Source organism: Taudactylus pleione, unplaced genomic scaffold (assembly GCF_031769625.1).
Source record: "Taudactylus pleione unplaced genomic scaffold, aTauple2 ptg001176l, whole genome shotgun sequence".
NCBI classification, from domain to species: Eukaryota; Metazoa; Chordata; class Amphibia; order Anura; family Myobatrachidae; genus Taudactylus; species Taudactylus pleione.
This window is the reverse complement of record NW_028285577.1, coordinates 656092-681383: the sequence shown is the minus strand read 5'-3', so window position 1 is coordinate 681383 and position 25292 is coordinate 656092. Positions and strand designations below refer to the sequence as shown.

The window sequence follows — 25292 nt, the reverse complement described above, 5'->3', positions numbered from 1 at the left end:
AGGTATATATTCCTGGACTTATTCGGGCAGTCCGCACGGCTTTAGTGATTGAGGATGAAGATCCTCCGGTGTCCAAGTCTAAATATGCCTTTTTTAAGGATATTAAGGGTGACGCCACAGTGTTTCCTCTTTCGGGTCAGTTAGTGGACCATTTAGAGGAGGCGTGGAAACACCCTGGCAAACGGTATCAGCCTCAGAGACGCTTGGCGGTGGCTTATCCGTTTGCGGACAATTATTTTTCTAAGTGGGAATCCCCTCCACAGGTGGATTCTCATGTGACACGCCTAGTCCAAAGTGCCTCATTGCCAATGCCCTCCATGTCCTCCTTGAAGGATGCTACAGACCGTAAGGTGGAGATCTGCCCAAAGTCCATTTTTTTTTATTCCCTTGCGGGGGGGGGGGGGGGGGCAGGCAGCCAGGCCGGCTATGGCCATTTGTTGGGTAGCCAGAGCTATGGAGCGCTGGGCAGATAGTTTAGAGGCGTCTTTGGATTCCGACTGTTCGGCTGAACAGACCGAGTTGATAGGCAATCTCCGAGATTCAGCCACTTATATCAATGAAGCGGCTTTGGATATCAGTACCCTGACTTCTCGGATTTCTTCGGCAGCTGTAGCTGCTCGTCGCACCTTATGGTTGCGATCTTGGAAGGCGGATGCTGATTCCAAGAATTGCTTGGAAGCTTTGCCTTTCAATGGAGAAGTCCTATTTGGTCCGGATCTGGACAAAATTTTAGCCACGCTGGCGGCAGCCAAATCGGCATGTCTCCCGTCTGCTGCGGTTCCTTCCAGTTCAGGTACGTTGTCCTTTCGGCCTTACAGGGCCCAGTCTTTTCCCCGACAGGCTGGCCCCAAAAAATCGGCAAAGCCCCGGAAACAGGCCTGGAGTACCAGACGTCCGGTCCCTAAGCCAGATGACAAGCCTGCGGCCTGACGGTCCGGGCCTCCCTTTGGGGGATCCCAAAGTGGGAGGCCGCCTGCTGCAGTTCGCCCAGTGTTGGTCGGTTACCACGACAGACACTTGGATTCTCGAGGTGGTTTCTTACAGGTACGCCCTCTCCTTTCGGCACAGGCCCCCATCCCGATTCTTCACCACAGATCTTCCATCAGACCGGAACAAAGCCATGGAACTGCGGAAGGTTTTGCACACTATGATCCAGGCTGGAGTTATAGTGCCTGTTCCATTCTCCCAGAGGGGCCAGGGTTTCTATTCCAATCTGTTTTTGGTGCAGAAACCCAATGGGTCGTACCGCCCAATCCTCAACCTCAAAGCACTCAACAAGTCCTTGCGGGTGCCGAGGTTTCGGATGGAGACCCTACTTTCCATCATTCTGGCACTGGAACCTGGGAATTACATGGTGTTGTTGGACACACAGGACGCTTACCTGCATGTCCCTATTCTTTTACGCCATCAACAGTTCCTCAGGTTTGCAATCCGCAACGATCACTTCCAGTTCCGGGTGTTACCTTTTGGGCTGGCGACAGCTCCACGTGACAGCTCCACGTGTGTTCACCAAGATTATAGCGGTCATGGCGGCTTCCCTGAAAAGATCTCTGCCTTACAGTTGAGGGTGTGCAGTTGTCTGCAGAGTCGGCGATGGGGTTACTGGGCTCCATGGTGTCAGTATTCGACATGGTGGAATATGCCCAGTTTCACTCCAGACCTCTGCAGCAAATGATCCTGTCCAAATGGAATGGACTGCCTCAGAGTCTAAAATCCCAGACAATGGTGCTCACTCAGGAGGTTCGCCTGTCCCTAGCCTGGTGGTTGCAGACGACCCATCTCAACAAGGGTCGTCCATTCTGGGTGGCGAATTGGGTCCTGTTGACAACGGACGCCGGCCTTCGGGGCTGGGGAGCTGTCACGGGTCCACACTTGTTCCAGGGCAGATGGACTCAGGCGGAAAAGGAGCTTCCGATAAACATTTTGGAACTCTGCGCCGTTTTCAATGCTCTCCAGCAGGCACAGCGGGTTCTCCAGGGTCACCCCGTGCAGGTCCAGTTGGACAACGCCACCACCGTGGCCTACATAAATCGGCAAGGAGGAACCTGAAGTCGGGCGGCACTCGTAGAGGTTACCCGCATCCTGGTCTGGGCGGAGCGCAATCTCCAGGCCATATCAGCAGTATTCATCCCGGGAGTTCTCAACTGGGAGGCGGACTTTCTCAGTCGCCAGGACGTTCATCCGGGGGAATGGTCTTTGCACCAGGACGTCTTTCAACTTCTGGTGGACAGGTGGGGTCTTCCAGAGATCGACCTCATGGCGTCACGGCACAACAACAAGTTGCCGGTGTACGGGTCTCGCACAAGAGACGAAAAGGCGTCTCTGGTGGATGCTCTGTTCGTCCAGTGGACGTTCCGGTTTGCTTATCTCTTTCCTCCGTTTTCCCTTCTTCCACAGGTCCGGAAACTCAAACAGGAAGGAGGGACGCTCCTGTTGATAGCTCCCACGTGGCCCAGGCGGCACTGGTTCTCAGACCTTCAGGGTCTGTCCGTGGACAGTCCTCTGCGGTTGCCGCTACGACCCGACCTTCAGTCACAGGGTCCTTGTCATCACCCGAACCTGACTCGGCTGTCTTTGACGGCGTGGCTGTTGAGACAGCCGTGTTAAGGTCCAGGGGGTTTTCCAGCTCTGTAGTACGGACTATACTAAGAGCTCGGAACCCTTCTTCTGCAAGAATATACCATCGTGTGTGGCATACGTTCTTCCAGTGGTGTCAGCCGAGAGGTTATGCACCTCGGGAGTTCCGTCTGTCTAGAGTGTTGGCTTTTCTACAGGCGGGACTAGACCATGGGCTTCGCCTTGCTTCTCAGAAGGTACAGGTGTCTGCCCTGTCCGTCTGGTTCCATCGTAGGATTGATGCAATCCCTGATGTGCGCATCTTTATGCAAGGTGTTCTCCGAATTCAGCCACCTTTTGTTCCACTGGTGGCGCCTTGGGATTTAGCTGTGGTACTGAGGGCTCTCCAGGGACCGCCGTTTGAACCACTGGGCTCAGTGGACCTTAAATGGCTGACAGCTAAAACAATTTTCCTTCTGGCCATTGCTTCGGCCAGACGTGTTTCTGACTTAGGGGCTCTCTCTTGTAGACCCCCTTTTCTGATTTTTCATAGGAACAGGGCGGTGCTGCGCACTCGTCCTGGTTTCCTTCCCAAAGTTGTTTTGAGTTTCCACATCAACGAGGAAATCGTTGTGCCAGCTTTTAACTCACCTGACCTTTCCGTGGGTGAGGCCACTTTGGATGTTGTGCGGTCCTTAAGGATTTATGTTGACCGCACTTCTTCGTTTAGGAAGTCGGACGCCTTGTTTGTCCTCTATGGCTTCCGTAAAAAGGGTTGGTCTGCTTCAAAGCAGACTGTGGCAGGCTGGATTCGTATGGCCATTTCAGAAGCATATCTTCATGAAGGCCTTCCGGTTCCTTCCTCTGTGACAGCTCATTCCACTAGGTCTGTGGGTCCTTCGTGGGCAGCTTGACGTGGTGCCTCTGCAGTCCAGATCTGCAAGGCTGCCACGTGGTCCTCTGTCCATACCTTTGTGAGGTATTATGCGTTTGACACCTTTGCCTCCTCAGGATGCTTCCTTCGGGCGGCGGATTCTCCTTTCAGCACAGGAGCGTCCCCACCCTTGAAGAATACTGCTTTGGGACATCCCCAAGGTATCCTGTGGATACCCTATGGACCCTGATGTAGAAAATATGAGAGATGGTAAGAACTTACCTTTATCTCTATTTCTACGAAGTCTACAGGGTTCCACAGGACTCCCGCCCTGTCGCACCTGTGCTGCAGATGGGCTTTACTCTGGTCACCGGTTTTTCCGTCTCCCTCTGGTGAGAATGTGATTCTTGTGTGTGTCCAGATCTTTTTTTCTCTCTCTTCCTTCTCCTCCTCCGGCCTATGGCTTGGTAGGTAACTGAGATGCCTTGGCTCGGGGGCGGGGTATAGGAGGGGGACCCTAGTGCAGCCTGGGAGGCTGAAAACTTTAACTCTATGGTGCCCGATGCCTGACGTCATCACCTATACCCCAAGGTATCCTGTGGAACCCTATGGACTTCGTAGAAATAGAGATAACAAAGGTAAGTCTCTCTTATTTTCTTCTTCTTTCACCTTCTCTCTCCTCTCCATCTCTCTATTTCTTCTTCTTTCTCCTTCTCTCTCCTCTCCGTCTCTCTATTTCTTCTTCTTTCTCATTCTCTCTCCTCTCCATCTCTCTATTTCTTCTTCTTTCTCATTCTCTCTCCTCTCCATCTCTCTATTTCTTCTTCTCTCTCCTCTCTATCTCTCCTTCTCTCTCCTCTCCGTCTCTCTATTTCTTCATCTTTTTCCTTCTCTCTCCTCTCCGTCTCTCTATTTCTTCTTCTTTCTCCTTCTCTCTCCTCTCCGTTTCTCTATTTCTTCTTCTTTCTCATTCTCAATCCTCTCCGTCTCTCTATTTCTTCTTCTTTCACCTTCTCTCTCCTCTCCGTTTCTCTATTTCTTCTTCTTTCTCATTCTCTCTCCTCTCCGTCTCTCTATTTCTTCTTCTTTCTCATTCTCTCTCCTCTCCGTCTCTCTCTTTCTTCTTCTTTCTCCTTCTCTCTCCTCTCCGTCTTTCTATTTCTTCTTCTTTCTCCTTGTCTCTCCTCTCCATCTCTCTCCTCTCCGTCTTTCTATTTCTTCTTCTTTCTCCTTCTCTCTCCTCTCCATCTCTCTCCTCTCCGTCTTTCTATTTCTTCTTCTTTCTCCTTCACTCTCCTCTCCGTCTTTCTATTTCTTCTTCTTTCTCCTTGTCTCTCCTCTCCATCTCTCTCCTCTCCGTCTTTCTATTTCTTCTTCTTTCTCCTTCTCTCTCCTCTACATCTCTCTCCTCTCCGTCTCTCTATTTCTTCTTCTTTCTCATTCTCTCTCCTCTCCGTCTCTATTTCTTCTTCTTTCTCATTCTCTCTCCTCTCCGTCTCTCTCCTCTCCGTCTCTATTTCTTCTTCTTTCTCCTTCTCTCTCCTCTCCGTCTCTATTTCTTCTTCTTTCTCCTTCTCTCTCCTCTCCGTCTCTCTATTTCTTCTTCTTTCTCCTTCTCTCTCCTCTACATCTCTCTCCTCTCCGTCTCTCTATTTCTTCCTCTTTCTCCTTGTCTCTCCTCTCCGTCTCTATTTCTTCTTCTTTCTCATTCTCTCTCCTCTCCGTCTCTATTTCTTCTTCTTTCTCCTTCTCTCTCCTCTCCATCTCTCTATTTCTTCTTCTTTCTCATTCTCTCTCCTCTCCATCTCTCTATTTCTTCTTCTTTCTCATTCTCTCTCCTCTCCGTCTCTATTTCTTCTTCTTTCTCCTTCTCTCTCCTCTCCGTCTCTATTTCTTCTTCTTTCTCCTTCTCTCTCCTCTCCGTCTCTATTTCTTCTTCTTTCTCCTTCTCTCTCCTCTCCGTCTCTTTCTTCTTCTTTCTCATTCTCTCTCCTCTCCGTCTCTATTTCTTCTTCTTTCTCATTCTCTCTCCTCTCCGTCTCTCTATTTCTTCTTCTTTCTCATTCTCTCTCCTCTCCGTCTCTCTATTTATTCTTCTTTCTCATTCTCTCTCCTCTCCGTCTCTCTCCTCTCCGTCTATATTTCTTCTTCTTTCTCCTTCTCTCTCCTCTCCGTCTCTATTTCTTCATCTTTCTCCTTCTCTCTCCTCTCCGTCTCTCTATTTCTTCTTCTTTCTCCTTCTCTCTCCTCTACATCTCTCTCCTCTCCGTCTCTCTATTTCTTCCTCTTTCTCCTTGTCTCTCCTCTCCGTCTCTATTTCTTCTTCTTTCTCATTCTCTCTCCTCTCCGTCTCTATTTCTTCTTCTTTCTCCTTCTCTCTCCTCTCCATCTCTCTATTTCTTCTTCTTTCTCATTCTCTCTCCTCTCCATCTCTCTATTTCTTCTTCTTTCTCATTCTCTCTCCTCTCCGTCTCTATTTCTTCTTCTTTCTCCTTCTCTCTCCTCTCCGTCTCTATTTCTTCTTCTTTCTCATTCTCTCTCCTCTCCGTCTCTATTTCTTCTTCTTTCTCATTCTCTCTCCTCTCCGTCTCTCTATTTCTTCTTCTTTCTCATTCTCTCTCCTCTCCGTCTCTCTATTTATTCTTCTTTCTCATTCTCTCTCCTCTCCGTCTCTCTCCTCTCCGTCTATATTTCTTCTTCTTTCTCCTTCTCTCTCCTCTCCGTCTCTATTTCTTCATCTTTCTCCTTCTCTCTCCTCTCCGTCTCTATTTCTTCATCTTTCTCCTTCTCTCTCCTCTCCGTCTCTATTTCTTCATCTTTCTCCTTCTCTCTCCTCTCCGTCTCTCTATTTCTTCTTCTTTCTCCTTCTCTCTCCTCTCCGTCTCTCTATTTCTTCTTCTTTCTCATTCTCTCTCCTCTCCGTCTCTATTTCTTCTACTTTCTCTCTCCTCTCCGTCTCTCTATTTCTTCTTCTTTCTCATTCTCTCTCCTCTCCGTCTCTCTATTTCTTCTTCTTTCTCATTCTCTCTCCTCTCCGTCTCTATTTCTTCTTCTTTCTCATTCTCTCTCTTCTCCGTCTCTCTCCTCTCCGTCTCTATTTCTTCATCTTTCTCCTTCTCTCTCCTCTCCGTCTCTGTATTTCTTCATCTTTCTCATTCTCTCTCCTCTCCGTCTCTCTATTTCTTCTTCTTTTACCTTCTCTCTCCTCTCCATCTCTCTATTTCTTCTTCTTTCTCTCTCCTCTCCGTCTCTCTATTTCTTCTTCTTTCTCATTCTCTCTCTTCTCCGTCTCTCTCCTCTCCGTCTCTCTATTTCTTCTTCTTTCTCATTCTCTCTCCTCTCCGTCTCTCTATTTCTTCTTCTTTCTCCTTCTCTCTCCTCTCCGTCTCTCTATTTCTTCTTCTTTTTCCTTCTCTCTCCTCTCCGTCTCTCTATTTCTTCTTCTTTCTCATTCTCTCTCCTCTCCGTTTCTCTATTTCTTCTTCTTTCTCATTCTCTCTCCTCTCCGTCTCTCTATTTCTTCTTCTTTCACCTTCTCTCTCCTCTCCGTTTCTCTATTTCTTCTTCTTTCTCCTTCTCTCTCCTCTCCGTCTTTCTATTTCTTCTTCTTTCTCCTTGTCTCTCCTCTCCATCTCTCTCCTCTCCGTCTTTCTATTTCTTCTTCTTTCTCCTTCTCTCTCCTCTCCGTCTTTCTATTTCTTCTTCTTTCTCCTTGTCTCTCCTCTCCATCTCTCTCTTCTCCGTCTTTCTATTTCTTCTTCTTTCTCCTTCTCTCTCCTCTCCATCTCTCTCCTCTCCGTCTCTCTATTTCTTCTTCTTTCTCATTCTCTCTCCTCTCCGTCTCTCTATTTCTTCTTCTTTCTCATTCTCTCTCCTCTCCGTCTCTCTATTTCTTCTTCTTTCTCATTCTCTCTCCTCTCCGTCTCTCTATTTCTTCTTCTTTCTCCTTCTCTCTCCTCTCCGTCTCTCTATTTCTTCTTCTTTCTCCTTCTCTCTCCTCTCCGTCTCTCTATTTCTTCTTCTTTTTCCTTCTCTCTCCTCTCCGTCTTTCTATTTCTTCTTCTTTCTCCTTCTCTCTCCTCTCCGTCTTTCTATTTCTTCTTCTTTCTCCTTGTCTCTCCTCTCCATCTCTCTCTTCTCCGTCTTTCTATTTCTTCTTCTTTCTCCTTCTCTCTCCTCTCCATCTCTCTCCTCTCCGTCTCTCTATTTCTTCTTCTTTCTCATTCTCTCTCCTCTCCGTCTCTCTATTTCTTCTTCTTTCTCATTCTCTCTCCTCTCCGTCTCTCTATATCTTCTTCTTTCTCCTTCTCTCTCCTCTCCGTCTCTCTATTTCTTCTTCTTTCTCATTCTCTCTCCTCTCCGTTTCTCTATTTCTTCTTCTTTCACCTTCTCTCTCCTCTCCGTCTCTATTTCTTCTTCTTTCACATTCTCTCTCCTCTCCGTCTCTATTTCTTCCTCTTTCTCCTTGTCTCTCCTCTCCGTTTCTCTATTTCTTCTTCTTTCTCCTTCTCTCTCCTCTCCGTCTCTATTTCTTCTTCTTTCTCCTTCTCTCTCCTCTCCGTCTCTCTATTTCTTCTTCTTTCTCATTCTCTCTCCTCTCCGTCTCTCTATTTCTTCTTCTTTCTCATTCTCTCTCCTCTCCGTCTCTCTATTTCTTCTTCTTTCTCATTCTCTCTCCTCTCCGTCTCTCTATTTCTTCTTCTTTCTCATTCTCTCTCCTCTCCGTCTCTCTATTTCTTCTTCTTTCTCATTCTCTCTCCTCTTCGTCTCTCTCCTCTCCGTCTCTATTTCTTCATCTTTCTCCTTCTCTCTCCTCTCCGTCTCTATTTCTTCATCTTTCTCCTTCTCTCTCCTCTCCGTCTTTCTATTTCTTCTTCTTTCTCCTTCTCTCTCCTCTCCATCTCTCTCCCTCTCTATCTCACTCCTTTCCGTTTCTATTTCTTCAGTCTCCTTCTCTCTCCTCGACCCTCTCTCTCTCTCCTCGGCCCCCCCACTCTCTCTCTCCTCGGCCTCCCCCCCTCTCTCCTCGGCCCCCCCTCTCTCTCTCTCCTCGCCCCCTCTCTCCTCCTTCTTCTTCTTTCTTCTTTTTCTCCCGGCTGGTATTAGACACACCCAGACGTCATTGTTTGGCTATCTATGTCTCTAGGGTCACCTACCTCCTCTTTCTCTTCCTGACCACCTTTCACCTTTATGCAAATTATCGAGCTGTCCGTTCAATTGTGATGGAGACGCTCAACCAATCACGGCTCAGCATTATACTGGAACATTTTTTGCGAGAGGGACGGATTCTGACTCCATCTGAAGCGAATTGTAAAGAACCACTACTCCCAGGTAACCCGTCAGTCATAGTATGATGTGTATACAGCTCAGTGTATGTGTTACATACTACCAGGTGACCCGTCAGTCATACATAGTATAATGTGTATACAGCTCAGTGTGTGTGTTACACACTCCCAGGTGACCGGTCAGTCATAGTATATTGTGTATACAGCTCAGTGTGTGTGTTACACACTCCCAGGTAACCCGTCAGTCATAGTATAATGTGTATACAGCTCAGTGTGTGTGTTACACACTCCCAGGTGACCCATCAGTCATAGTATAATGTGTATACAGCTCAGTGTGTGTGTTACACACTCCCAGGTGACCGGTCAGTCATAGTATAATGTGTATACAGCTCAGTGTATGTGTTACACACTCCCAGGTGACCCGTCAGTCATAGTATGATGTGTATACAGCTCAGTGTGTGTGTTACACACTCCCAGGTGACCCATCAGTCATAGTTTATTGTGTATACAGCTCAGTGTGTGTGTTACACACTCCCAGGTGACCGGTCAGTCATAGTATGATGTGTATACAGCTCAGTGTGTGTGTTACACACTCCCAGGTGACCTGTCAGTCATAGTATATTGTGTATACAGCTCAGTGTGTGTGTTACACACTCCCAGGTGACCGGTCAGTCATAGTATGATGTGTATACAGCTCAGTGTATGTGTTACACACTCCCAGGTGACCCGTCAGTCATAGTATATTGTGTATACAGCTCAGTGTGTGTGCTGCACACTCCCAGGTAACCCGTCAGTCATAGTATAATGTGTATACAGCTCAGTGTGTGTGTTACACACTCCCAGGTGACCCATCAGTCATAGTATATTGTGTATACAGCTCAGTGTGTGTGTTACACACTCCCAGGTGACCCGTCAGTCATAGTATAATGTGTATACAGCTCAGTGTGTGTGTTACACACTCCCAGGTGACCCATCAGTCATAGTATATTGTGTATACAGCTCAGTGTATGTGTTACACACTCCCAGGTGACCGGTCAGTCATAGTATAATGTGTATACAGCTCAGTGTGTGTGTTACACACTCCCAGGTGACCCGTCAGTCATAGTATAATGTGTATACAGCTCAGTGTGTGTGTTACACACTCCCAGGTGACCCGTCAGTCATACATAGTATAATGTGTATACAGCTCAGTGTGTGTGTTACACACTTCCAGGTAACCCGTCAGTCATAGTATGATGTGTATACAGCTCAGTGTGTGTGTTACACACTCCCAGGTGACCCATCAGTCATAGTATAATGTGTATACAGCTCAGTGTGTGTGTTACACACTCCCAGGTGACCCGTCAGTCATAGTATAATGTGTATACAGCTCAGTGTGTGTGTTACACACTCCCAGGTGACCTGTCAGTCATAGTATAATGTGTATACAGCTCAGTGTGTGTGTTACACACTTCCAGGTAACCCGTCAGTCATAGTATGATGTGTATACAGCTCAGTGTATGTGTTACACACTCCCAGGTGACCGGTCAGTCATAGTATAATGTGTAGAGCTTAGTATATATGTTATAGACTGTATGGTAATCCGTCATCACCATAGGTGACATACAGGATAATGTAAGTGTCTCTCAGCCCTTCTTTTTGATTGGAATTACTTGGAGCACGTTGTGGGCATAGATGTGGTCACTGTTGGTATAGGAGTGACTCTGGTAATGTGAATATTGATGTGGTTTTCCCCTGCAGGTCTTGGCAGCCAAGTACCTGTAAGTCTCGGGGTTCCCCTGAACACGTTGATCTCTAGGTAAAGTTATTACCTCTTTTTTAGCCTTGTGTTATAGTACATTGAGTTTATCCATATTGAGCTTTCAAATCATCCACCAGCAATCATTTAGTATTAAATGTCATGAAATATTGAGTGATCTCGTGTAATTGAATAATTGACACCCTGTGTTGATTGTGTGGAATGACCCTTACATCTTCTATTACTGTGTGTCTATCCATTATCCTGGCTATTTCAGTCCATCCGATTTACTCTCCATTCATTGGATATATATTGGATTAACACGGTGCACTGTGGTCTTGGGGCCCTTTCTATGTGGAGGTCTGTGTAATATGATTGGCGACTGATCGAGCTGTGAAATAGAGAGCTATGAGGTGGATGGAGAGAGACGCGGGGTTGGGGGATGGAGAGAGACGCGGGGGTGGGGGATGGAGAGAGACGTGCGGTTGGGGGATGGAGAGAGACGTGGGGTTGGGGGATGGAGAGAGACGCGCGGTTGGGGGATGGAGAGAGACGCGGGGTTGGAGGATGAGAGACGCGGGGTTGGGGGATGGAGAGACGAGAGATTGGGGGACGGAGAGAGACGCGGGGTTGGGGGACGGAGAGAGACGCGGGGTTGGGGGACGGAGAGAGACGCGGGGTTGGGGGACGGAGAGAGACGCGGGGTTGGGGGACAGAGAGAGACGAGAGATTGAGGGACGGAGAGAGACGCGAGATTGGGGGACGGAGAGAGACGCGGGGTTGGGGGACGGAGAGAGACGCGGGGTTGGGGGACGGAGAGAGACGCGGGGTTGGGGGACGGAGAGAGACGCGGGGTTGGGGGACGGAGAGAGACGCGGGGTTGGGGGACGGAGAGAGACGCGGGGTTGGGGGACGGAGAGAGACGCGAGGTTGGGGGACGGAGAGAGACGCGGGGTTGGGGGACGGAGAGAGACGCGGGGTTGGGGGACGGAGAGAGACGCGGGGTTGGGGGACGGAGAGAGACGCGCGGTTGGGGGACGGAGACAGACGCGCGGTTGGGGGACGGAGACAGACGCGCGGTTGGGGGACGGAGACTGTTGAATTTTTCCATAAACCTTTTAATACATTCCTGCCTATAAACCTCTAAGATTCACCTGCCTAGAACCTCGAAGACAAAACCTGCCTATACCTTCTGAAACCACAAGATGTCGCTAATTGGCGCTGTGTTTGATTATACCATTAATGAAATACTGAGACAGTTGAATAGCGGTCTAACGCGCTAAAGAATATTATTCAGGTAAAAGTACAGATGTTACAACGCTATGATCTAATAATGAGCGCAAATAAATTGTACAAACATTAGGTCATAAGGTACAGTTAAAATACATGAAACTGTTATTAAAGAGCAAAATACAATGAGCAATATGAGACACAGAGACAGAGAGAGAAAAAGAGACACAGCAAAATACAATGAGAGAGATATCAATGTCTGCTGGGAGCACATGTTCAAGATGGCTGGTGTGTGTGTGTGTGTGTGTGTTTGTGTGTGTGTGAGGGGGGGGTTTAGGAATGCTTCCTGCCCTATTGTCCAAACCGCATGGTCTACAAACAAACTCCATTATGAAGCTACCTCATTGAAATCTCCCATAATGCCATAGTTAATTAAATATGCAAGCTGGGTATCATATGCCAACACATCAGGCAAACACTGCACCATTTAATATTCCAACATGTACAACACAAGCTGATTCCAATATACAACAATACCATCCTACTACAGACCTCATCCCGTACCCACTAGACCGTGGGGAGGGGGAAGGGCTGAAGCACATGCTCTTCCTTTGTTTGCAAGCCTCATGATCCCTAGGCAAACTCCAATTTGAAAACTCACATTATGTTGTAACTCTGTAAATCATACATCCATAAATGATCACAATTATAATAAAAACAATATACCTATCTGACCCATACAACACCATAACTGGGTAGAATTATAATTTCCTTTGTTCACCCCACATGGAAGTAGCCATCTCTAATAAACTGCAGACAATATACCTATCTGACCCACACGGCAATTACTTATGACCATTCAAAGCTGTTTTTAATTCAACTTCCATAATATATAACTGATACCACCCTATGATTACATTCATGAGTATACAACACATACCAAGCCTATCTCTCCCAAGCAGAGATATTGTTCAAGCACATGGGAAGGCCCTAACACAGAGCACATTGGAAGGCCCTAACACAGAGCACATTGGAAGGCCCTAACACAGAACACATGGGAAGGCCCTAACACAGAACACATGGGAAGGCCCTAACACAGAACACATGGGAAGGCCCTAACACAGAACACATGGGATCTCAATCAACAAATAATTTACAAATATTACAAAAACTCCATAATCAATCCCTTTCCTGCATGCTGATAACAGACTATTGTACCCTACAGTGTAGATGAAGAGTACAGATTAGATAACATATCATCCACTGTATGCTAACACAGACTCATGAATATCCTTAGAAAACTACAAACCACACACCATGCTAAGCTAATAACAGATTAACACCAAACATAGCTACAGACACCCAAATAGACTAAATATTGCACAATTTATACTTAGCTATAACCCAGAGGAACTGAGACCCATTTTTCCGTTGTCTTGTGAGGGAGCGAACCTCTCTCTTCCAAAGATCTGCAAGTGTGTCTGCTGGCTGTGTGTTCTCAGGATGTGCATGCTATGTTCCCGCCCCCTTTTACCTGTGAGGTCATCAGAAAGGGAGTATCCTTTTGGTTACCTGAACTACTGTTCCCAGTTAGCTATCTCTATTGATTAGACTGGAATAACCAGTCCTTTGGACAAAAATGTAAACAGGCCTACACCATGTTATTGTCTTTTGGTAAAGGTTAGAAATCTGTTACAGGGCATTTATTGGACAATTCCAAATGGATACAAAAGGTCTCCAACCTCCTTTTGTATCCCCCACATGCAAATCTAAGCTGCTATGGCAAACAACATTTCAAATAGTTATTCTCTCTAACATTCATATTTCATAGCCGCATGTTCTGATCTTCATATTGATGTCACCGGAACGCTGTGGAAAAAGAGTAGATCAGTACGGCTCCACACACAGTCCAATTGTCATTTACTAAGCCATAGTTACAGAAAACATTCATTTCTTTATATACTGACATTGCGACTTTAAACCAAGAAATAATTATCCTTTTTGCGTTACGGGACCATTGCTTTTAAATGTATGTATGCGGGGAAAACAGCACTGAATTGCGTTGTGCGTCTGAGGGTCGGTGGGGCACTCAGCGAGCAGCACTAAGCTGGAAGGGCATCTATGTGTGTGTGTGGCCATGCCAGTATGATTTTGGGAAGGATCACTAAAAAACTGACTGTATTCTGTTTAACATTGTGTGTATGAGTTGCAGGGAATTTTGCTACTTTTCAAATATAAGTCTGTGTGTGATATTATACACATAAGTCCATGCATGATGGGCTACATGTACACACACATATATATATATATATATATATATATATATATATATATATATACACACACATATACACACACACAAGCACACATGTATTTTTATGATGTTTTTAAACTGCAATTGCAAAATGTGTTTATACAGTGAATTTAATCCTCATACAGGAAGGAGGCTTCCAGCTGTGCTGTCGGAGCCTCCCTGTTTATTCTGCCTGTTTTGGGTTGAAAATGGGCTTTGTATAGGGTTCCAAATGCTAATAAGTTAGTGTTTGTGTTAAACACTGTCTGCCTGTGTTTGAGGAAGGCTGACTATGTACCTTTTTTTTACAATATAGTGCTGTGAGATTTTATTTCTAAGATGGAGTCTTGACGCCCTTTACAAGATAGCATTGCGCAGATTCCAATTGCAAACCGATTCTGTCTTCGCCAATTATCCGGTTTTGACAAGACAGACGCGCGGTTGGGGGGATGGAGAGAGACGCGCGGTTGGGGGATGGAGAGAGACGCGCGGTTGGGGGATGGAGAGAGACGCGCGGTTGGGGGGATGGAGAGAGATGTGAATGTGTGAAAAAAAAAAAAAACCCATGAATAATAAACAAACAAACTCATTAGTTACCTTCACACACCTGATACTTTATAACTATTCACGGTCACTTTTCTTTCATGTAATGCCCTTTTGGCTGGACTGTTTTTTGGGGTGCCCTATGCCCCACACGTTAACGTCAGAGTGTTAGGGACCTGCTTAACAAGGTGACCTGGACGTTGGTGGGCAGACCCATATCATTTGCCAACGATATGCTAACTACCTCTGATATGATATTTCATTACAATATACATTTAAATTTGAAAAGTAATGATCACAGTGCATCAGCATTTTGTTTTCCTGATGCATTGTCTGTCTCTGTTATCGTCCTGTAGTGTCTGTCAGTGACTGATATATTGTCTGTTCTCGTCCTGTAGTGTCTGTCAGTGACTGATATATTGTCTGTCTCTGTTATCGTCCTGTAGTGTCTGTCAGCTAGACTGATATATTGTCTGTCTCTGTTATCGTCCTGTAGTGTCTGTCAGTGAGACTGATACATTGTCTGTTATCGTCCTGTAGTGTCTGTCAGTGAGACTGATACATTGTCTGTTATCGTCCTGTAGTGTCTGTCAGTGAGACTGATACATTGTCTGTCTCTGTTATCGTCCTGTAGTGTCTGTCAGTGAGACTGATATATTGTCTGTTATCGTCCTGTAGTGTCTGTCAGTGAGACTGATATATTGTCTGTCTCTGTTATCGTCCTGTAGTGTCTGTCAGAGACTGATATATTGTCTGTCTCTGTTATCGTCCTGTAGTGTCTGTCATCTGAAATTGTTGAAGCATGAAAATGATTCTCTCTACCTCCTGGGCTGGAGAACAGATACTGGTAAGTGAGTGTAATATACGGACATATAACAAAGGCCTCAGTCACCAGCACAGGGTGCACGCTACGGGCCTCAGTCACCAGCACAGGGTGCACGCTACGGGCCTCAGTCACCAGCACAGGGTGCACGCTACGGGCCTCAGTCACCAGCACACTCAGTCACCAGCACAGGGTGCACGCTACGGGCATCAGTCACCAGCACAGGGTGCATGCTACGGGCATCAGTCACTAGCACAGGGTGCACGCTACGGGCCTCAGTCACCAGCACAGTGTGCACGCTACGGGCCTCAGTCACCAGCACAGGGTGCACGCTACGGGCATCAGTCACTAGCACAGGGTGCACGCTACGGGCCTCAGTCACCAGCACAGTGTGCACGCTACGGGCCTCAGTCACCAGCACAGTGTGCACGCTACGGGCCTCAGTCACTAGCACAGGGTGCACGCTACGGGCCTCAGTCACCAGCACACTCAGTCACCAGCACAGGGTGCACGCTACGGGCCTCAGTCACCAGCACAGGGTGCACGCTACGGGCCTCAGTCACCAGCACAGGGTGCACGCTACGGGCATCAGTCACTAGCACAGGGTGCACGCTACGGGCCTCAGTCACCAGCACACTCAGTCACCAGCACAGTGTGCACGCTACGGGCCTCAGTCACCAGCACAGGGTGCACGCTACGGGCCTCAGTCACCAGCACAGGGTGCACGCTACGGGCCTCAGTCACCAGCACACTCAGTCACCAGCACAGGGTGCACGCTACGGGCATCAGTCACTAGCACAGGGTGCACGCTACGGGCCTCAGTCACCAGCACAGGGTGCACGCTACGGGCCTCAGTCACCAGCACAGGGTGCACGCTACGGGCCTCAGTCACCAGCACAGGGTGCACGCTACGGGCATCAGTCACTAGCACAGGGTGCACGCTACGGGCCTCAGTCACCAGCACAGTGTGCACGCTACGGGCCTCAGTCACCAGCACAGTGTGCACGCTACGGGCCTCAGTCACCAGCACAGGGTGCACGCTACGGGCCTCAGTCACCAGCACAGTGTGCACGCTACGGGCCTCAGTCACCAGCACACTCAGTCACCAGCACAGGGTGCACGCTACGGGCATCAGTCACTAGCACAGGTTGCACGCTACGGGCCTCAGTCACCAGCACAGTGTGCACGCTACGGGCCTCAGTCACCAGAACAGTGTGCACGCTACGGGCCTCAGTCACTAGCACAGGGTGCACGCTACGGGCCTCAGTCACCAGCACACTCAGTCACCAGCACAGGGTGCACGCTACGGGCCTCAGTCACCAGCACAGGGTGCACGCTACGGGCCTCAGTCACCAGCACAGGGTGCACGCTACGGGCATCAGTCACTAGCACAGGGTGCACGCTACGGGCCTCAGTCACCAGCACACTCAGTCACCAGCACAGTGTGCACGCTACGGGCCTCAGTCACCAGCACAGGGTGCACGCTACGGGCCTCAGTCACCAGCACACTCAGTCACCAGCACAGGGTGCACGCTACGGGCATCAGTCACTAGCACAGGGTGCACGCTACGGGCCTCAGTCACCAGCACAGGGTGCACGCTACGGGCCTCAGTCACCAGCACACTCAGTCACCAGCACAGGGTGCACGCTAAGGGCCTCAGTCACCAGCACAGGGTGCACGCTACGGGCCTCAGTCACCAGCACAGGGTGCACGCTACGGGCCTCAGTCACCAGCACAGTGTGCACGCTACGGGCCTCAGTCACCAGCACACTCAGTCACCAGCACAGGGTGCACGCTACGGGCATCAGTCACTAGCACAGGGTGCACGCTACGGGCCTCAGTCACCAGCACAGTGTGCACGCTACGGGCCTCAGTCACCAGCACAGTGTGCACGCTACGGGCCTCAGTCACCAGCACAGTGTGCACGCTACAGGCCTCAGTCACCAGCACAGTGTGCACGCTACGGGCCTCAGTCACCAGCACAGTGTGCACGCTACAGGCCTCAGTCACCAGCACAGGGTGCACGCTACGGGCCTCAGTCACCAGCACAGTGTGCACGCTACGGGCCTCAGTCACCAGCACAGTGTGCACGCTACGGGCCTCAGTCACCAGCACAGTGTGCACGCTACAGGCATCAGTCACCAGCACAGTGTGCACACTACGGGCCTCAGTCACCAGCACAGTGTGCACGCTACAGGCCTCAGTCACCAGCACAGTGTGCACTCACCAGCACAGTGTGCACGCTACGGGCCTCAGTCCCCAGCACAGGGTGCACGTTACGGGCATCAGTCACCAGCACAGTGTGCACGCTACGGGCATCAGTCACCAGCACAGTGTGCACGCTGCAGGCCTAGTCACCAGCTCAGTGTGCACACTACAGGCCTCAGTCACCAGCACAGGGTGCACGCTACGGGCCTCAGTCACCAGCACAGTGTGCACGCTACGGGCCTCAGTCACCAGCACAGAGTGCACGCTACGGGCCTCAGTCACCAGCACAGAGTGCACGCTACGGGCCTCAGTCACCAGCACAGTGTGCACGCTACGGGCCTCAGTCACCAGCAGAGTGTGCACGCTACGGGCCTCAGTCACCAGCACAGAGTGCACGCTACGGGCCTCAGTCACCAGCACAGCGTGCACGCTACGGGCCTCAGTTACCAGCACAGCGTGCACGCTACGGGCCTCAGTCACCAGCACAGCGTGCACGCTACGGGCCTCAGTCACCAGCACAGTGTGCACGCTACGGGCATCAGTCACCAGCAGAGTGTGCACGCTACGGGCATCAGTCACTAGCACAGGGTGCACGCTACGGGCCTCAGTCACCAGCACAGTGTGCACGCTACGGGCCTCAGTCACCAGCACAGGGTGCACGCTACGGGCCTCAGTCACCAGCACAGTGTGCACGCTACGGGCTTCAGTCACCAGCACAGTGTGCACGCTACGGGCATCTGTCACCAGCACAGGGTGCACGCTACGGGCCTCAGTCACCAGCACACTCAGTCACCAGCACAGGGTGCACGCTACGGGCCTCAGTCACCAGCACAGTGTGCACGCTACGGGCCTCAGTCACCAGAACAGGGTGCACGCTACGGGCCTCAGTCACCAGCACAGGGTGCACGCTACGGGCCTCAGTCACCAGCACAGTGTGCACGCTACGGGCCTCAGTCACCAGCACACTCAGTCACCAGCACAGGGTGCACGCTACGGGCATCAGTCACTAGCACAGGGTGCACGCTACGGGCCTCAGTCACCAGCACAGTGTGCACGCTACAGGCCTCAGTCACCAGCACAGTGTGCACGCTACGGGCCTCAGTCACCAGCACAGGGTGCACGCTACGGGCCTAGTCACCAGCACAGGGTGCACGCTACGGGCCTCAGTCACCAGCACAGGGTGCACGCTACGGGCCTAGTCACCAGCACAGGGTGCACGCTACGGGCCTAGTCACCAGCACAGTGTGCACGCTACGGGCCTAGTCACCAGCACAGTGTGCACGCTACGGGCCTAGTCACCAGCACACTCAGTCACCAGCACAGGGTGCACGCTACGGGCCTCAGTCACCAGCACAGGGTGCACGCTATGGGCCTCAGTCACCAGCACAGGGTGCACGCTACGGGCATCAGTCACTAGCACAGGGTGCACGCTACGGGCCTCAGTCACCAGCACACTCAGTCACCAGCACAGTGTGCACGCTACGGGCCTCAGTCACCAGCACAGGGTGCACGCTACAGGCCTCAGTCACCAGCACAGGGTGCACGCTACGGGCCTCAGTCACCAGCACAGTGTGCACGCTACGGGCCTCAGTCACCAGCACAGGGTGCACGCTACGGGCCTCAGTCACCAGCACAGTGTGCACGCTACGGGCTTCAGTCACCAGCACAGTGTGCACGCTACGGGCCTCAGTCACCAGCACAGTGTGCACGCTACGGGCCTCAGTCACCAGCACAGGGTGCACGCTACGGGCCTCAGTCACCAGCACAGGGTGCACGCTACGGGCCTCAGTCACCAGCACAGGGTGCACGCTACGGGCCTCAGTCACCAGCACAGTGTGCACGCTACAGGCCTAGTCACCAGCACAGTGTGCACGCTACGGGCCTCAGTCACCAGCACAGTGTGCACGCTACGGGCCTCAGTCACCAGCACAGTGTGCACGCTACGGGCCTCAGTCACCAGCACAGTGTGCACGCTACGGGCCTCAGTCACCAGCACAGTGTGCACGCTACGGGCCTCAGTCACCAGCACAGTGTGCACGCTACGGGCCTCAATCACCAGCACAGGGTGCACGCTACGGGCCTCAATCACCAGCACAGGGTGCACGCTACGGGCCTCAGTCACCAGCACAGTGTGCACGCTACAGGCCTAGTCACCAGCACAGTGTGCACGCTACGGGCCTCAGTCACCAGCACAGTGTGCACGCTACGGGCCTCAGTCACCAGCACAGGGTGCACGCTACAGGCCTCAGTCACCAGCACAGGGTGCACGCTACGGGCCTCAGTCACCAGCACAGTGTGCACGCTACGGGCCTCAGTCACCAGCACAGGGTGCACGCTACGGGCCTCAGTCACCAGCACAGTGTGCACGCTACGGGCTTCAGTCACCAGCACAGTGTGCACGCTACGGGCCTCAGTCACCAGCACAGTGTGCACGCTACGGGCCTCAGTCACCAGCACAGGGTGCACGCTACGGGCCTCAGTCACCAGCACAGGGTGCACGCTACGGGCCTCAATCACCAGCACAGGGTGCACGCTACGGGCCTCAGTCACCAGCACAGTGTGCACGCTACAGGCCTAGTCACCAGCACAGTGTGCACGCTACGGGCCTCAGTCACCAGCACAGTGTGCACGCTACGGGCCTCAGTCACCAGCACAGTGTGCACGCTACGGGCCTCAGTCACCAGCACAGTGTGCACGCTACGGGCCTCAGTCACCAGCACAGTGTGCACGCTACGGGCCTCAGTCACCAGCACAGTGTGCACGCTACGGGCCTCAGTCACCAGCACAGGGTGCACGCTACGGGCCTCAGTCACCAGCACAGTGTGCACGCTACAGGCATCAGTCACCAGCACAGTGTGCACGCTACGGGCCTCAGTCACCAGCACAGTGTGCACTCACCAGCACAGTGTGCACGCTACGGGCCTCAGTCACCAGCACATGGTGCACGTTACGGGCATCAGTCACCAGCACAGTGTGCACGCTACGGGCATCAGTCACCAGCACAGTGTGCACGCTGCAGGCCTAGTCACCAGCTCAGTGTGCACACTACAGGCCTCAGTCACCAGCACAGGGTGCACGCTACGGGCCTCAGTCACCAGCACAGTGTGCACGCTACGGGCCTCAGTCACCAGCACAGTGTGCACGCTACGGGCCTCAGTCACCAGCAGAGTGTGCACGCTACGGGCCTCAGTCACCAGCACAGAGTGCACGCTACGGGCCTCAGTCACCAGCACAGCGTGCACGCTACGGGCCTCAGTCACCAGCACAGTGTGCACGCTACGGGCCTCAGTCACCAGCACAGCGTGCACGCTACGGGCCTCAGTCACCAGCACTGCGTGCACGCTACGGGCCTCAGTCACCAGCACTGCGTGCACGCTACGGGCCTCAGTCACCAGCACAGCGTGCACGCTACGGGCCTCAGTCACCAGCACAGGGTGCACGCTACGGGCCTCAATCACCAGCACAGGGTGCACGTTACGGGCCTCAGTCACCAGCACAGTGTGCACGCTACAGGCCTAGTCACCAGCACAGTGTGCACGCTACGGGCCTCAGTCACCAGCACAGGGTGCACGCTACAGGCCTCAGTCACCAGCACAGGGTGCACGCTACGGGCCTCAGTCACCAGCACAGTGTGCACGCTACAGGCCTCAGTCACCAGCACAGTGTGCACGCTACAGGCCTCAGTCACCAGCACAGTGTGCACGCTACGGGCATCAGTCACCAGCACAGTGTGCACGCTACGGGCCTCGTCACCCGACCGGTGGCATGCTGTATTACACACCTACCGCTCACCAGTCACTTCCACGCCGCAGTTTGTGTCTTTATATGCTGCTTTGTATCTGCACTGCCTCATTATGTTAATTTATGCTTCAGTGACGGGCTTTTATCCAAGACCTTGCCCCCATAAAAGTATCCACCATGATATATACACAGTCCCTTCTGTCCACACACACAGTGTCTGGCTGCCATATTATCCTAGATGTTCCTCTCACATGAAATCCTATTTACAGTAACAGTAATAACAGCACTTGCACACTAGAGTTGAGGACAGCCTAACCCTCTCTAAGGGTGGGGTCCTCTGTCATGTGAGCCGGGATGAGCAATGGGAAGGTGGGGTCCTCTGTCATGTGAGCAGAGACGAGGGATGGGAAGGTGGGGTCCCCTGTCATGTGAGCAGGGATGGGGAAGGTGGGGTCCCCTGTCATGTGAGCAGAGACGAGGGATGGGAAGGTGGGGTCCTCTGTCATGTGAGCAGGGATGAGGGATGGGAAGGTGGGGTCCCCTGTCATGTGAGCAGGGAAGGGGAAGGTGGGGTCCCCTGTCATGTGAGCAGGAATGGGGAAGGTGGGGTCCCCTGTCATGTGAGCAGGAATGGGGAAGGTGGGGTCCCCTGTCATGTGAGCAGAGACGAGGGATGTGGTGGGGTCCTCTGTCATGTGAGCAGGGATGAGGGATGGGAAGGTGGGATCCTCTGTCATGTTAGCAGAGATGAGCGATGGGAAGTCAGAGAGAAACACCAGATATAAGACACTGTCTCCCATGTGCATGTATGTGATGTTGTTCCCGTGTCTCCCATGTGCCTGTATGTGATGCTGTTCCCGTGTCCCATGTGCCTGTATGTGATACTGTTCCCGTGTCTCTATGGGATGCTGTTCCCGTGTCTCCCATGTGCCTGTATGGGATGCTGTTCCCGTGTCTCCCATGTGCCTGTATGGGATGCTGTTCCCGTGTCTCCCATGTGACTGTATGCGAAGCTGTTCCCGTGTCTCCCATGTGACTGTATGCGAAGCTGTTCCCGTGTCTCCCATGTGCCTGTATGTGATGCTGTTCCCGTGTCTCTCATGTGCCTGTATGTGATGCTGTTCCCGTGTCTCCCATGTGCCTGTATGTGATGCTGTTCCCGTTTCTCCCATGTGCCTGAATGTGATGCTGTTCCCGTGTCTCCCATGTGCATGTATGTGATGTTGTTCCCGTGTCTCCCATGTGCATGTATGTGATGTTGTTCCCGTGTCTCCCATGTGCCTGTATGGGATGCTGTTCCAGTGTCTCCCATGTGCCTGTATGTGATGCTGTTCCCGTGTCTCCCATGTGCCTGTATGTGATGCTGTTCCCGTGTCTCCCATGTGCCTGTATGTGATGCTGTTCCCGTGTCTCCCATGTGCCTGTATGTGATGCTGTTCCCGTGTCTCCCATGTGCCTGTATGTGATGCTGTTCCCGTGTCTCCCATGTGCCTGTATGTGATGCTGTTCCCGTGTCTCCCATGTGCCTGTATGTGATGCTGTTCCCGTGTCTCCCATGTGCCTGTATGTGATGCTGTTCCCTTGTCTCCCATGTGCATGTATGTGATGTTCCAGTGTTTCCCATGTGCATGTATGTGATGTTGTTCCCGTGTCTCCCATGTGCATGTATGTGATGTTGTTCCCGTGTCTCCCATGTGCATGTATGTGATGTTGTTCCCGTGTCTCCCATGTGCATGTATGTGATGTTGTTCCCGTGTCTCCCATGTGCCTGTATGTGATGCTGTTCCCGTGTCCCATGTGCCTGTATGTGATGCTGTTCCCGTGTCTCTATGGGATGCTGTTCCCGTGTCTCCCATGTGCCTGTATGGGATGCTGTTCCCGTGTCTCTCATGTGCCTGTATGTGATGCTGTTCCCGTGTCTCCCATGTGCCTGTATGTGATGCTGTTCCCGTTTCTCCCATGTACCTGTATGGGATGCTGTTCCCGTGTCTCCCACATGCCTGAATGTGATGCTGTTCCCGTGTCTCCCATGTGCATGTATGTGATGTTGTTCCCGTGTCTCCCATGTGCATGTATGTGATTTTGTTCCCGTGTCTCCCATGTGCATGTATGTGATGTTGTTCCCGTGTCTCCCATGTGCCGGTATGTGATGCTGTTCCCGTGTCTCCCATGTGCCTGTATGAGATGCTGTTCCCGTGTCTCCCATGTGCCTGTATGAGATGCTGTTCCCGTGTCTCCCATGTGCCTGTATGTGATTCTGTTCCCTTGTCTCCCATGTGCCTGTATGTGATGCTGTTCCCGTGTCCCATGTGCCGGTATGGGATGCTGTTCCCGTGTCTCCCACGTTCCTGTATGTGATGCTGTTCCCGTGTCTCCCACGTGCCTGTATGTGATGCTGTTCCCGTGTCTCCCATGTGCCTGTATGTGATGCTGTTCCCGTGTCTCCCATGTGCCTGTATGTGATGCTGTTCCCGTGTCTCCCATGTGCCTGTATGTGATGCTGTTCCCTTGTCTCCCATGTGCCAGTATGGGATGCTGTTCCCGTGTCCCCTGTCATGTGAGCAGGAATGGGGAAGGTGGGGTCCCCTGTCATGTGAGCAGAGACGAGGGATGGGAAGGTGGGGTCCTCTGTCGTGTGAGCAGGGATGAGGGATGGGAAGGTGGGGTCCTCTGTCATGTTAGCAGGGATGAGGGATGGGAAGGTGGGGTCCTCTGTAATGTGAGCAGGGATGGGAAGGTGGGATCCTCTGTCATGTTAGCAGAGATGAGCGATGGGAAGTCAGAGAGAAACACCAGATATAAGACACTGTCTCCCATGTGCATGTATGTGATGTTGTTCCCGTGTCTCCCATGTGCATGTATGTGATGTTGTTCCCGTGTCTCCCATGTGCATGTATGTGATGTTGTTCCCGTGTCTCCCATGTGCATGTATGTGATGTTGTTCCCGTGTCTCCCTTGTGCCTGTATGTGATGCTGTTCCCGTGTCCCATGTGCCTGTATGTGATGCTGTTCCCGTGTCTCTATGGGATGCTGTTCCCGTGTCTCCCATGTGCCTGTATGGGATGCTGTTCCCGTGTCTCCCATGTGCCTGTATGGGATGCTGTTCCAGTGTCTCCCATGTGCCTGTATGTGATGCTGTTCCCGTGTCTCCCATGTGCCTGTATGTGATGCTGTTCCCGTGTCTCCCATGTGCCTGTATGTGATGCTATTCCCGTGTCTCCCATGTGCCTGTATGTGATGCTGTTCCCGTGTCTCCCATGTGCCTGTATGTGATGCTGTTCCTGTGTCTCCCATGTGCCTGTATGTGATGCTGTTCCCGTGTCTCCCATGTGCCTGTATGGGATGCTGTTCCCTTGTCTCCCATGTGCCTGTATGTGATGCTGTTCCCGTGTCTCCCACGTGCCTGTATGGGATGCTGTTCCCGTGTCCCATGTGCCTGTATGTGATGCTGTTCCCGTGTCTCTATGGGATGCTGTTCCCGTGTCTCCCATGTGCCTGTATGGTATGCTGTTCCCGTGTCTCCCATGTGACTGTATGTGAAGCTGTTCCCGTGTCTCCCATGTGCCTGTATGTGATGCTGTTCCTGTGTCTCTCATGTGCCTGTATGTGATGCTGTTCCCGTGTCTCCCATGTGCCTGTATGTGATGCTGTTCCCGTTTCTCCCATGTACCTGTATGGGATGCTGTTCCCGTGTCTCCCACGTGCCTGAATGTGATGCTGTTCCCGTGTCTCCCATGTGCATGTATGTGATGTTGTTCCCGTGTCTCCCATGTGCATGTATGTGATGTTGTTCCCGTGTCTCCCATGTGCATGTATGTGATGTTGTTCCCGTGTCTCCCATGTGCATGTATGTGATGTTGTTCCCGTGTCTCCCATGTGCCGGTATGTGATGCTGTTCCCGTTTCTCCCATGTGCCTGTATGAGATGCTGTTCCCGTGTCTCCCATGTGCCTGTATGTGATGCTGTTCCCTTGTCTCCCATGTGCCTGTATGTGATGCTG

At 51.5% G+C, this 25292-nt stretch overlaps 1 protein-coding gene across 3 annotated transcripts in view; it reads left to right on the top strand.

The window, feature by feature from the left end:
- RUSF1 (RUS family member 1) overlaps window positions 1–25292 on the top strand; it is a 122364-nt gene that overhangs the window by 56411 nt on the left and 40661 nt on the right. For all 3 annotated transcript variants that reach the window (XR_015874943.1, XM_088462262.1, XM_088462263.1), the window contains exons 10-12: window positions 8577–8761; window positions 10456–10513; window positions 15296–15366. Coding sequence is in view for 2 of the 3 variants with exons in the window: in XM_088462262.1 (XP_088318388.1) it covers window positions 8577–8761; window positions 10456–10513; window positions 15296–15366 (314 nt within the window). In the remaining variant the exon portion in view is untranslated. The remainder of the gene's footprint in view (window positions 1–8576; window positions 8762–10455; window positions 10514–15295; window positions 15367–25292) is intronic.